This window comes from Scomber japonicus, chromosome 21 (assembly GCF_027409825.1).
Source record: "Scomber japonicus isolate fScoJap1 chromosome 21, fScoJap1.pri, whole genome shotgun sequence".
NCBI classification, from domain to species: domain Eukaryota; kingdom Metazoa; phylum Chordata; class Actinopteri; order Scombriformes; family Scombridae; genus Scomber; species Scomber japonicus.
Window position 1 is genome coordinate 6,441,902 of NC_070598.1, and position 14,336 is coordinate 6,456,237.

At 40.0% G+C, this 14,336-nt stretch overlaps 1 protein-coding gene across 1 annotated transcript; it reads left to right on the forward strand.

The window, feature by feature from the left end:
- Positions 1-557: 557 nt before the first annotated feature.
- Positions 558-13,919, forward strand: LOC128382066 (cadherin-7-like). The gene is made up of 11 exons (XM_053342045.1): positions 558-846; positions 991-1,285; positions 2,917-3,036; positions 4,774-4,941; positions 6,012-6,199; positions 7,145-7,398; positions 8,748-8,884; positions 9,156-9,277; positions 9,618-9,735; positions 11,107-11,358; positions 13,390-13,919. The coding sequence occupies exons 1-11, from the start codon at positions 604-606 to the stop codon at positions 13,917-13,919; spliced, it is 2,427 nt and encodes an 808-aa protein (XP_053198020.1). The 5' UTR covers positions 558-603.
- Positions 13,920-14,336: the final 417 nt, after the last annotated feature.

The following is a 14,336-nucleotide window of genomic DNA, read 5'->3' on the forward strand; positions in this document are numbered from 1 at the left end:
AATACTTAACCAGTTTTCAAGTCACTAGTAAGTCACAACACGTAGCCTTTGATGTTAACGCTGATTCAATATATTATTATTTTTAATCAAATCATGATTTCTGTTTTTTTCAAATTAGTTCAGCTATGCTACAATCTTTCCACATAACGCCACCTTTAAACCATGCAGAAATACTCCCATCTTTTTCATCTTCATCTTGTAAACTCATCAAGTTAGATTTCCTCATTTCATACACGTAAAAATTCACTCTGATATGCCAACCTTTTAAAACATGTAGATGTGCCTTTGTAATTAAAAGACATAGAGAATACTAAGCACACTTGTATTTATAGCTTTGTGTAATTAAACAGCTAATTTTTTTTTCCTATTCTACATTAAAACAGCTTTCAATTTCCTCATTTTGCAGTCTCTGTGCACTGATGGAAATTTCTCACTCAGCCATTAATTAAATTGTTAACTTTTATTTCAGAGGTATGAGCATGCATACAAACCACGTAATAACAAGATGGGATACAGCACTGCCGGGATCATGAATTACTGTACTGTTGAATGAAGAATTGATAGCACTGGACCGGTGCCACCTCTGTCCTCTGTCCACTGACCATGAGTGGAGAGGAAATGCAAGGATGGACAATAAAAATGACCACGCCGAGTGTTTTGGCCATGATTACGGTCTTTTCTATGATTCCTGGCGGCGTGCTGAGCGATATGAGAGGTACTCAGGGTCTGGAAGCTCAACAATTGGCCCAGGGGTCCACTCATCTGCACCGTCGCCTGAAGAGAGGCTGGATCTGGAAACAGCTGTTTGTCCCAGAGGAAGATCCCACTCCTCGTGTTATTGGCAAGGTACAGCTTTAGACTGAATGTCCTCCATGTCCTTGATACAGCACTTCCCTTTGAAAATGCATGTTTTGTAGTTGCCCGTGAAGACAAAATTGGTTATAAAAAACTCTCCCAAGCTTTCATCTGCTCTACCTCTTCTTTTCGCAGCTCAAATCTGATTCTGACCGAGGCGAGTTTACCATCAAGTACATATTATCAGGAGAGGGTGCCGGAGATGTTTTTGAGATAGATGAGTACTCTGGTGAGATCCGGACATTGAAGAAACTTGACCGTGAGGAAAAGGCCTTCTACGTCCTTCAAGCCCAGGCTATCAACAGGAGGTCCAATGAACCAGAAGAGCCCCAATCGGAGTTTATCATCAAAGTCCAGGACATCAATGACAATGTCCCTCAATTTCAGAATGAACCGTATGTGTCCAGCATCCCAGAGATGTGTCCAAAAGGTATGATTGAGAAAGATAAAGGCAGAGGGCAAGGTTAGCAATAAGCAGTAGTCATATTTAGCCCAGAAGGTAGTTTGGTTTTATCTTCTCAGGTTTTCAGATCTCTCTGTTGGATTTGGAGATTTCAGCCTCCACACTAATAACAATGGAATTTAATTTGTGGTCCTTATAACATGGGGAAAATGAAAGATTCAACAGCAACCTTTTCCCCAAAGTCTACCAAAGATCTTGAGATTTAATTGGAACTATGGATGACCAATACAATTGTTAACACTCATTTTAATGATAAATGTTGACGTTGGTTTTGTTTTAGCAATGCTAGCAGCAGATAATGATATTGGTTGGTCCACCACTCTGGTTCAAACACCTACTGGATGAATTACCATTAAATTTTATGCAGGAAATCATGATCCTCAGTACTGTAGATGAATCCTAAATTACTTCAGTGAACCTCCGATTTTTCCTCTTGCACTAGCATCAGGTCAAAGTTGAAATTTTGTCCAGTGTTTTATGACTAAATACGTAATACTAATTAGCAAATGTTAGTAGGTTAGCATGATAAACTAAGATGGTTAACACAGTAAATATTACCTGTATAGCATCAACACACATTGTTCACATTGACATTATGAAGGATACAGCCTCACAGACCCACTAGCATAACTTAGCTAGCTGTATACTCTTAGTATGGTAAATCATGATATTTTTTGTCCACAAATAAAAAAAAATATTTATTTTCCTCAAAGATATACTTTAAATTTATTTACTTAAATATTGAATGAAGATAGCGAGCAAAAGGTTATATGAATGTCTGTCATCTGTCGCCATTCAGGAAGTTAAGAGTATTGGATTCTCTATCACAGCTTGGTTGCCTTTATGGATAAATTTCTTAAATAATGTTATTACAACCAATGCCCTTTCATATTACAAACATTACCATTTCAATTTATATGTAATCTGCTTTTGCTGTATAATATTGCTCCTGTAATAAATCATAATGCATTTGACTTTCTGAAAGAGAAAATGAGAGGGGAAAGTTGGAGTGCAGATCACTGAGAATAAGAAATGCTCCGGTAAATCCCTGCCTTTGAATAGGAAAGGCGTTTCCTGGAAGAAAAAAGAAGGAGAAGGAAGAAAAAGAAAGATAGACAAAAGGACTGAGGGAGAGAAAGATAGAAAGCGAGGTGAGGAGAAAGATATGGCCAGCGAAGAAAAGGGGTAGTAAGTGTGAAAGATAGCGAAGTGAAACCGAATCAGAGTGCGAAGGAAAGACAACGAGGGGCAGGTGGATAGTGAGAAGGATGTCGCTATGGGGCTGGAGAGGTTGTCACGCACACCTGCACACAGCCTTACTGAGTTGTGAAAGGCCAATGCTGCCCCCCCCCCCTCCCCCCTCCACACACACTCCTCCACTCTCCCGCCCACACCTCCCCAACCCTCAGCCCTTTGTCAACATCCTTCCTCTCTAACTCTACCTCAACATCACCCCCTCTCCTTTTCCATTTCCACCGCTCCCCCCCTGAGCCAGACAGACAGACCCTGCGGGACTATGGCATAATCACTTTATTTCCCCGTCGACTGGAACTGCTGCCTGAGCTAACTCTCACTGTGTGATCCGCTCCCACCCACAGGGACCACAGTGGCCCAGGTGACAGCCACAGATGCTGATGATCCCATGTTTGGAAACAACGCCAAGCTCATCTACTCCATCCTGCAGGGGGAGCCTTACTTCTCTGTGGAGCCAAAGACCGGTACGAGCCGCTGATAACCACACAGGCTTTCACTTCATCCTATCTGTTACTCATTATCTGTGGAGAGAAATCTCTTAGCAACCACAGATTTTTGCTATCATGAAGACACACTAGAGATTCAATTGTGCAGAAATAATCTTTAAATTTTCTACAGGTGGGCTACAAATAAGACAGAAAGACAAAATCTTTCCAATTTCAGGTTGTTGAGACAGGAACTTATTTTATTTTAGGATATTTTTCTTTTTAGTCTCAGTCACTTTTGACAACTCAAAAACCATTTTTTAACTTCAGAGATTGTTTAAATTCCCCTGACAACTTTATCACTCAAAACAAGTACTGACAAATAACGCTACTTTTTCAGACCAGTGGTGAGAAATGTCTCTGTCTATGCTCCTTGACAGAAAATTGGTAAAAACTGACTCCAGTGCATGTAAATTTACACACATTCCTTGGTATGCAGAGGTCACTTCTAGCAACATCCCACACACATTCCTGACCTTAACTGAGAGAAGTTGGGGGAGGACATTATTGACGTTGGAAATTTTCTAAAATTCAAGTTAATGCAATTTCTACTAGGGCTATTCTGACTTTTTAGGCTGCCCCCATGGAGGAGTTGGCAGCAGATGACTCCAGACCACTTCATATTATAGTTTTGCCCATGGCTTTAGTTAACCTGAAAGAATACAGCCAACAGTATACTATATTTTTTTTCTTGTTGTCAACATATTCTATGAAAAGACTAAAACCAACAGTGAATTACGTGATCTGACTATAAAGTATTGTCTGTATAGATGAATCCTCTAATGCATAGACCTCCATTGTTATCAAAAATCTATGAACATCATATCAATGAGCCACATTATTGCACCGGGTGACATGTTGTTCATTACAATTAACATGGATGCTGTAGTCAAAGGAAATAGTCCCCAACAAATGCATTTTTTAGTCCTAAGTGAGTATCGTCTGCTGCAAACTTCAGTCCCCAGCTGTTACTTAGCCTTTTTTTTAAATAAAAAAATAAAAAAAATGAAACAATATATCTGTGAAGCATTTTAAAAAGATTTTTCTTTTGTATATGAAGGGGCTTGAGGCAAAGTTCCAGAGACAGAAAAGTACTGAGAGACAGATTGATGGCAAGTTGGTTTTGATCTTTTAATGGAGTTTGTTGACAATAATATATAAAACCAGCTTTATCTTTAGAAAACATAGCTTGTTTTTAGCATTGTTACCTGCTCAACTGGCTAATTTAGTAGCCACAATAACTAGATACTGTATGCGCAGCACAAATCGAATGTGCTCACACATAACAACAGTGATAGCTCGCTTTCTGGATACTGTGGTTCCCCCTTGGCTGCTGAGAAGCTGATGTCATCGAAACACAAGATTAGATGAATCAGCGATTGAAATAATCACTTCTCGAGCAAAAAATAGCACATGAATTTGCATGTCTATTCAATTCTCCTGATTCGAATTGTTCATCTGTTTACTATTGCCTCCACTCTGGCCTAACAGAGGAAGCGTTAATTCATCTGAAAGCCCTCTTGATATTTCTTTGTGTACTGATTAAATCAGCAGACCCTGAGTTTAGTTTGGTGTAGTTTTTCCTGCACGGCTCCCTTGTAGACTATTTGAGGCAAGTAGTCTAGTTTTAAAAAGCGTAGGAAACCATTCACAGACGCTGCTTTAATGAATCTAAACTCTATAACTCTGCTCTCTGTCTATCTCCTCCACCCGCAGGTATTATTGTAACATCTTGGCAAAACATGGACCGTGAAGCCAGAGAGAAATACCTGGTGGTGGTGCAGGTGAAGGATATGCTGGGCCTCAGCGGTGGTTACTCCACCTCCACCACAGTCACCGTCACCCTGACTGATGTCAATGACAATGGACCCACGTTTCGGCACCGTGAGTCGCTTACATGACTCACAATGATGCAAACACTAAGCCATACATGCTCAATGAAATCAATGAAAGAGTACAAAGCATTGCAGGCTGTGAGGACATGTTTGATATTATACCTAAGAGGTATTTATTTGATCACACTTCTCCCGGTTCGGGTGGGTGGTTTGTGCTGCCAGCGTTGCATTCGACTGTACGCATCTTGTTATTCAGCCGGCAGCCAAAATTAAAAGGAGGCAGTCGAAGAATGAGAGAACAAGGGAGGGAGACAAGGGGGGGAAAGAGACAGGGAAAGAGATGGGGATGTTTGGTTCATTTGAGTGTGCACGCGTACATGCGTCGCCCACTGGATGAATTTAATCATTCACACATGAGAGGACATTTGTCATGACCTTTGGAAACAAACCTAGCCTTCTCGCCGATAAACCTCACTAAATGAATGCCCTGGGAAGAAATCAATTCTGTAGAAATGAGAAAGCAAGGATGATAGTTTTAACTATTAATGTTCACATTCACATTCATTGCTAGTGCTACTGTATCCCTTAGATTCTATGTTCAATGAAAATAGCTTATAAATATTGTATGAACACACTTCACTTTGAACTATGCCCTCTGTTTTGTCACATAATTACAAATTATTATCAGCAAGTTTTTTGGGTTTTTTTTTTTTTCAGGAGCAGCTGGGTTGCCTGTTGAGTTCCTCCCAGTTGTGGCAGCCATCCAAATAGAGTCACTCAAAGACACAATCACTTTTTCTCATCTTCTTATTAGAGTTAGGCTGGGATTATGTGGAGTTGCCACAACTTATCTGTGACTCACACAAATTGACCTTCCACCACAATGTTCTCCTTTCTTATCACTTTACACACTAGCACACTCTCTTGACTAGCTATTAACAACTTACTGTCAACTTCCGTGTGCGATGTTTAAGTGTGGAAAGCTTTTTTTTTTTCTTTATTATTTGTTGTTTTTCTCCAAGCATGAGTTATCATTACTTGCTGTGAAAAACAACACATTTGGTATTATTCAACCTCTTGGGTAGAAGTTTCATTTTTTTTGTTTGTTTGTTTTTTTAGATATGTACACCTTTGACATCCCTGAAGATGCAGAGGTGGGCACCACAGTAGGAAGGATTATGGCAGATGATGCTGACATTGGCATCAATGCTAGGATGGTCTACAGTCTGGAGGACCTGGAGGAAAGCTCCACTTTTACCATCCAAACAGATCCAAAAACACAGGAGGGAGTGATTCTACTGGCAAAGGTGACTTCTGCAGTGCATTATACATATTATATATTGTCAAAACTACATTTAAAATGCACAAGGAACAAGTCTCAGTCTCAAGTCTCTCAAAATTCGGAGTTTGTAGTTTTCCTTTATTGACAAAGTTAGAAAAGAAAAATACAAAAGTTTGAAAGAAACTTTCTCCTAGACAAGAAAATGTCTCCTAGAAATTACTCTTATATATGACTCAATTATTATTCTAATTATGTCACGTAGGAAATTGTAATTGTTTCTTTTTGAACTGTAGATACATGATGGTGGCCTCCATGTAAGGGGGCCTGCTCTCTGTGTAGATGGAAAGGGCTCATGCTAACATAATGAAAACCAGATTTTTTGTTTCAGGTGATCATACAGTAATGAAAACATACTTATGACAATTATATTCCATTTCCGCTAGATGTCGCTACATTCTATACCCTGCACCTTTAAATCCAAAATGATGGAAATAAAAAGGTTGAAAAAAATACCACAGTTTTCCTTTAACTTTAACTTATTATCTTGTTTTTCTGCTTCATACTTTATTTTTTTCCTCAGATACAGTATGCATCTTTTTAGGAGTTTTCAATTTAGATTACATGATAATAAAATAATAAAAGTTTATTGACTCTGAATCATTTTGAGAACGCAGCTGTTTTTCATGCTGTTTTCTTATTACTGGCATCATAATGTAAATCGAAAACAAAGCATTATTTAAGTTCACACTCACAGCTGGTAGCTTATTGACACTGACGAAAACAATTTGAACATACAGTGAGAGTCGTGTCCAGCTCTCAGCGGAGTAATCATCTATCTCGAGTTGGCAAAACATATTTGAAAAACTGTTACTCTTAATGGTTGCTTAATGATGATGAACAAGTTGTTTTCCGCTTTAACGGTCATGGTATCAAAATGAATGATGAATTTCTCTCCTCTTCTCCTCCGCAGCCTTTGGACTACGAAAATAAGCGACGTTATGTGATGGCTGCAGAGGCGGTCAATGATCCAGTGGACACTACTTTTCTGCCTCTGGAGGAGTTCACGGACAGGACCACGCTGAAGATTGTGGTGGAGGACGTGGACGAGCCGCCTGTTTTTCTCACGTCGGTCTACGAATGGAAAGTTCCTGAAAATGCAGCTGTGGGAACTGTGGTTGGCAGCGTTAGTGCCAGAGACACTGACACAGTCAACAGTCCCATCAGGTAATGTGGACTTTCCAAACAGTCACCAGGAAGAATGGCATCTGCCACCCAGCTGCCAGTATGATAATGACGAGGTAGATACCCAGGCTGGTGGGGGTTGAACATCCCTAGACAGCTGCCTCCACAGGGTGAAAAATCATTCCATTTCAAATAGTGTTACTGGCTCGGTGCATCCATTTTTACCCTTGATCTCTGGATACCCCTGTACATGGTCATATTTATCTCATATTACTTTAGTAGGAAATGAGCCCTGCTGAATAAATCATGACGATTTTTTATTTTTTTTTATACCTCACAGGCTTTTCTATCTATTGCCGTGGTATTATCACAAAGCGACGTGGCTAGGACGTGGGAATGTAATAAAGCACCGTACGAGGTGGCATATGGAATTGAGATTTGATGTCATTTGCAAGTGGGGCACGTTGCAGAGGAGACAGCAGCACTACTGGTGCCTGTAGTCCATCTCAGCAGAGCTTAAGAGTGGCAGGTGCTGCATATCATCCCCAGCCGAGCGTCTATTACTGTCCCTTTGGTGAAAGTGTCTCATTGATTAATAAATTCAAGCTGACATTTTGTGGGGTTTTCACAGTTCTAGCAAATATGATTAAGTTTTCTTTGTGCAGATTGGGTTTGTTTTACTATGTTATTATCAACAAAGTGGCTTACAGAAATGATTCATTAGTCAGTGTGTTTTCATTTCTGGTCACCCCTAATTCACTATGTTGTTTTAATGACTTGTATTAATAAGTGTTAAAGGTATAGTGGTGTGAATGTGCAGCAAGGAAACAATAATGCTTGCTTGAAAAATGTATGGGTTTTTTTTTTTTTTTTTTTAGTTCATTCTTTGCAGGCTTTTTATAATTTATAATAAAAATCACAAGCCCAGAAAACAAGACACAGATTTGTGCCTTTTGTCACTGCAGCTGCACCACCTGGAAAACTGTGTAGACAAGATTATTATTCAACTAAAAAAAAAAAAAAAAAAAAAAACTTTCTCAGCCTCGACAAGTTTCTCTGTGTCACTGTTTTTAAATGATATTCTCTGACTTTAGAAAAAATAGAAAAAAAGAAAAAAAATCCATGGTCAGATATAAAAAAAAGAAAGAAAAAAAACCTCCCCAAAAACTGAGTCTCTCCCTTGTGTGGTAGATGCTTTGTTTTCTCAGTGTTGTTGTCGCTGAGTCACACCAGCTTGTGTGTGTGCTCTCTTTGTTGGATATCTGTCAACAGATTTAAAAATTGAGCAATTTGTCTAATTAATCTCCCCGCGGCTTCGTAATGTTTTTGTTTGCCCAGAAAACAACCTTGCCTGCAATAAATGTGTGTGTCTCTGTGATTTCTTCTTCCAGATATTCAATTGACAAAAGGAGTGATACCACAAAAGCTTTCAAAATAGATCCAAACAATGGGACCATAACTGTTGCTAAAGCTTTGGACCGAGAGACTGAAAACTGGCACAATGTGACTGTTGCAGCCAAGGAAACAAGTAAGGAGCATCTTGTTCATACGGCCAATTTGTGGCTCACTCAGTTGAGAAATCTGCCCAAAAATATTCACAGCAGTGCCACTGAGGACAAATAATAAGTGATGCAAACCTTTACATTTCCATACTGTAGCTAGATTTGCATTTATACTTTAGATCCAAATAAGAACAAACATTTATCAGTCTTAAGTATTATTTTGACAGATCTTTTACAAAGCATTTATGATACATGCACCTGGTGGACTCCTGCAAATGTCTATCTTCACTACTGCAGGCCAGAACCATTTATCCTCCTCTGTGGTGGTGTTCATCAAAGTGCTGGACATAAACGACAATGTGCCAAGGCTTGCAAGAGATTACCAGCCATATATCTGTGAGGGGACACAGGCGGGAGAAGTATGTATATTATGATGCACTGATGTCCATGATTTACAATACAGCAGTGTTGCAATGAGAGTGTGTGTGGACAGTAAAAGTTCTCATATTGTGTCATATTGTATTATATCACCAACCTTTCTATTATTCATCTTTCTCTCCGTGTATCTTTTTAAACATTGAAGGACTTGGAAGAAACCATTTGACTATTGTACAGCACAACAATCATTGTCAGCCTCTAAATGAGATTCTGAGTGCCATATTTCTGAGAAGCATGCACACTTCCTAGGAAATCTGTTGTCAGTATGTGAGTGCTTGTGCTGCTCATTTTTCTTCAGTAATGCGCCTTTGTGTCTCTCAGCTTATTCAGCTGCTCAGCGCCGTGGATCCAGACGACCCTGCCGAGGGACACCACTTCTACTTCTCTATGGTCCCTGAGACACGCATCAATCCGAACTTCACCATAAGAGATAATCAAGGTTACATTTGATTAGAGAATAGGACACAAATACTCCATCTGCTCTAAATATCCATTATTTGAGTATTTTATATATATCTTAGACAGAAACTACTTTATACTGTTCTTTCTAGGTGTTATGGTGATATCTTGTGTTTATAGGAATTATCGGAGTGAAAAAGAACTCAGATACTTCATGTGTATCGCTGCAAAGTGGTCCATAGAGCTAAGGATTACTGCAGAGTCAGTTGATGTTGAATTCTACGTGGGCTCGTCACTATGAGCAACTCCTTTCACTTCAGACTGAGTCATTTGATCCAATGTTGATATAGGAGTATTGATTAGAGAAGCTTCAGGTGAAACAGCAGAGAAAACGGTTCATCTCAGAGCTGCTCGATAGACAGCGGGTGATGAGAAAAACTGTGCGGATGTTTTTTTTTTTTTTGACATTGGAATAGAAGTTCTGTTATCTCATTGTAATAAGTGGGCAGTGAATTCCCCCTATAAGTGCTCTCGTGACTCTATATGGTTGCATTGAGACCCTTGGCATTAACTAGATTTGTATTATTATATATCTTGTGCCAAGAAATTTCATCTCTCAAATTACTGACATTTTCTGTCAGAGGCTTTTAAGCTGTAGGGCAAAATATACACGAAACCTTTCTTAAAAGTCCCGCTTGGTAGCTGGAATAATGATGGTGAGCTGCGCCTACACCACAACCTGTATGACTGCATGAAAAAGACACAATAGGAAGGGATATTTTTATGATTCTGAGAACTTGAACTTTAATGAATACGAGTATCTGAGAGAATTTTGCAGCATTTTGGAATGAAAGCATCCAGTAGCTTGTGGTTGGTAGGTTAAGCAAATTGAAAGAGTATTTGCCTTGCAGCCAGTGGGCAGTCGACTTGTTTCAAAACTGTATAATGAAAAACGGAGCAGTTAAAATCGAACAGTGTGCAGCAGAGGGATGTGTGAATGTGTCGAATAAGGTACAGTGTTCGGGGTGGTTGGCAAACGCAAGCACAGCAGTCTAGTCAGCAACCAGGAATAGAATAATGAATAAAGCAGGAACACATTTAATAAAACACTTTTCCATTACGCATAAGGCATATTTGATTCAAAAAAAGTTCCTGTTTGGTTACTTATTGAAGTCTTACAGGTGCACCAAACACTGAGAAATGTTTTCCAAATGTACTTTTGTACACAATGAAAATTTGATTTGAGCCTTTTAGAGAGCTCAGATTGTATTTTAAATCACATTAGCCGTGTCAGTCGAGTTGTTCGGCTTATTTGGAATCCCCCTCCCTAAAAATATCAGCACTCATACTCTCATGTTTTTTTTAAGAATACTGAAAAGTGCAGCTTTCATTCTCTTGACATCCTTTTTAGACAACACAGCTGGCATCATGGCACGTAGGAGCACTTTTACCCGCAAGGATCGGACCCAGTACCTCCTGCCTGTGGTGGTGACAGACAGCGGCTCGCCAGCTCTCTCCAGCACCAGCACTCTGACCATCAGTGTTTGCAGCTGTCATCCCGTAGGCCATTGTCCCACAGGGGGGGTGGAAGCCCTCGCTCTGTCTATGGGGGTCAGCCTGCAAACTTTGTTAGGGCTACTGGTCAGCCTGGGCACAGTGACAGGTGAGAAAGCAAAGTCCTCCAATGTATCCCCATCCTATCTTAGTCCAGATTATCATGTGATGATATAATAATGAAGAAATATACTGACTGTTCTTTGGATATCTTACCATCAGGCATCAAAATCATCTGTTTTAACCTTCCTGTCGTCCTCCTGGGTCAAATTGACCCGTCTGTTTTGACTGTTCCTTCTTTCCTTCCTTTCTTCCTTCCTTCTGTCCTTCCTTCTTTCCTCTGTCATTCTTTACTCCCTTCCTTTCTCCCTCCCTCCTACCTTCCTTCTTTCCTCCCTCCCTCCTACCTTACTTCCTTCCTTCTTTCCTTCCTCCCTTCCTTCTTTCCTTTCCTCCTTTCCTTCCTTTCTTTCCTCCCTCCCTCCTACCTTCCTTCCTTCCTTTCTTTCCTCTGTCCTTCCTTCCTTTCCTCCTTTCCTTCCTTTCTTTCTTCCTTTCTTTCCTCCCTCCCTCCAACCTCCCTTCCTCCATCCTTCCTTCCTCCCTCCTTTCTTTCCTTCCTTTCTTCCTTCCCTCCTCCCTCCTTTTCTTCCTTCTTCCTTCCTCTCTTCCTTCCTTGACTTGAGGACAACAGGAGGGTTAAACATGAGAGAATGAAAACTTATGGTATCTAAAGCTGGGAAATTAGTTCATTTAAATGAGAGATTACAGGCTAGTTAGAGTAGACTTAAATGTTAGAGTAGAGTTAAAATCAATCAATAATAATGTTCTTTCACAGGGAGAGAAGATGATCTCCTTTTATGTAATTTTAAGTAGCCCAACTTCAATCATACAAACCCTTAAGACCTCTGTGGTGTCTGGAATAATTCAAATGTAGAAAACAGAGACAAAGAAGGATGTTGATGTACTGCAAAACCATCAAATTATGCATTTTCAGATTATTAAACAGCCAACAAAAAGAATATTTTAGGACTACCAGAGGTCTTATTCTGCCAATATTTTCGCGAGAGTTTCTTGAGAGCTCAGTGATATTGACAAAACAGGCTAGACAAGGATTATTGTTGTGTAAGTGGAGTGATGTGAACTCAATAACTGATTGCTTTTGTGCAGAAGGATTTCACAAATGATTTGGACTGATGTAGATTTTCAGAGGGAAAAAAAATTATATAAATATTTGAATATTGCACGATCTATGATGATTTAACTGATAGTTACTTGGCAAGATATCCAAAGGATCAAACTCTCAAAAAAGTCAGTATAATCATATAAGAAATATTGGTAATTAGAGAGAATATCAAATGATAATCTCACTGATATTTTGTTGTAAAAAAAAGTGACTCTTTTTCAGCAGATCTGTTGAGCTAGAGCAATTCCTCCTCACATCATGTTTGGCAAGTATATATGAATATGTATATAAACGTGTGTGAAACCACAGAATTTCCAATTAACAAAATGTCCCTTTCATTTGGACCCCCCCCCCCCCCTCCCCCTCATCCCCCTTTTTAAAAAAATAATCTCACCAGCGTGCCTTTAACATACACACACACACTTTTAAAATGCTGAAAGCTTCCAGAGCAGTGATGTCAGGTAATGAGTGTATTGGTTGCAATACATCAGTAGCAATGCCATCCTGGGACGTTGAAGGGTTTGCATAGTGAAGAGCTTTATTATGACCTCGGCTGCTTTGTGTCCTCCCTGTGCCCATCACATGAAAGATTAATGGCAATACCTGCTATGCTAACGTTCTGTCGGAAGAGTGCAATACCTGCAAATAGACATGCAGAAACACTCTGTTGCATCAGATTTGAGCATCCTCTGCCACTTGGAGCAAATAAAAGAATTCCCCTTTTATGTGTGAGCTGAAATTAAAAAAGATAATTTAAAGCTTAATTTGCCCTCCTTTTTGATTTTTTCCCCCATCCACAGCAAGCTACAGAAAAACAAATCTGGCTGGTATTATTTTCAGTGCACTTTTATATTCTGAGTGCATGCTCCATCAGGCACCCTAGATGCTTTCCCCCTTCTAAGCTCATGCCCTGGTGTTTAACTGCAATGATCTCCTACTGCGTTATGTCTGCAGTGCTGTCAATTCTAATGCTGATGGTGAGAAGACACAGGCGGAAACAGCAGGAGGGGCTGGAGGTGGAGGTGAAGGAGCTGGAGCTGCCTGAGACGGTGTCGCAAAAGGTGCTGTATTACGGGGAAGGGAGATGTGGAGGAGAGGACCTGGATTTTTGCCAGCCGTCCATCGTCCCGCTGCGACCCCACCCGAGGAGGAGGGAGAGGAGGCTCCGGAGGGAAGACATCAGAGCTAGCATACGGATGTCCCTCCTTAGAGAGGAGTCCCACACCATTGGTCCAGAGGATGAGGTATTCAGACAGTTTATTCTGGACAGGCTTGCAGAGGCAGATGAGGATCCTTACGTGCCCCCGTTTGACTGCCTCAGGACCTATGCATATGAGGGGTCAGGGTCTCCTACGGGGTCTCTGAGCTCATTGGAGTCATCTACCGTTGAGCTTGAACCTGATCAACCAGCTAGCAACACCAGATCTTGCTTGGTCAGACTTACCCCGTGGTATGGGGCACAAGATGAGGACACCATCTTCTGAGGGGCTTTTCTTATCATTTTTATATGGCTTCTCTTCTAAAGTAGTCAGTACTGACACAAACAAGAAAGAGCTGCACTTAAAAGACAAACATCAACCCTTATATAACTTAATATAAAAGAGCTATTGTTGGCATACCTTTTCATATATGGACACATTTTCTTTGCTGTATTTATCATATTTCAGCTCCAGAGTTTCTAAGCATTCATACATTTGTCACAACTATCATTTTCTCCCTTAAACTACCACTTTGCAACAATCAAACATCATAACCTGTATCATACGTCTGTTTTAGAAGAAGAGGCAGATATTACATTTAATCTTACTTTCATCAGAAAAAAGACATTACCTTGAATCACAGAGATAGCAAAACAGTATTATTTGCTTTTGAAACAGTCATATAGGTTAATTTGGCAGGCA

Coding starts and splice junctions, on each gene's coding strand:
- LOC128382066 (XM_053342045.1), top strand. CDS start 604: ATGAGTGGAGAGGAAATGCAAGGATGGACAATAAAAATGACCACGCCG. Junction 847..990: donor CTCCTCGTGTTATTGGCAAG/GTACAGCTTTAG, acceptor TTCTTTTCGCAG/CTCAAATCTGATTCTGACCG. Junction 3,037..4,773: donor CTCTGTGGAGCCAAAGACCG/GTACGAGCCGCT, acceptor CTCCACCCGCAG/GTATTATTGTAACATCTTGG.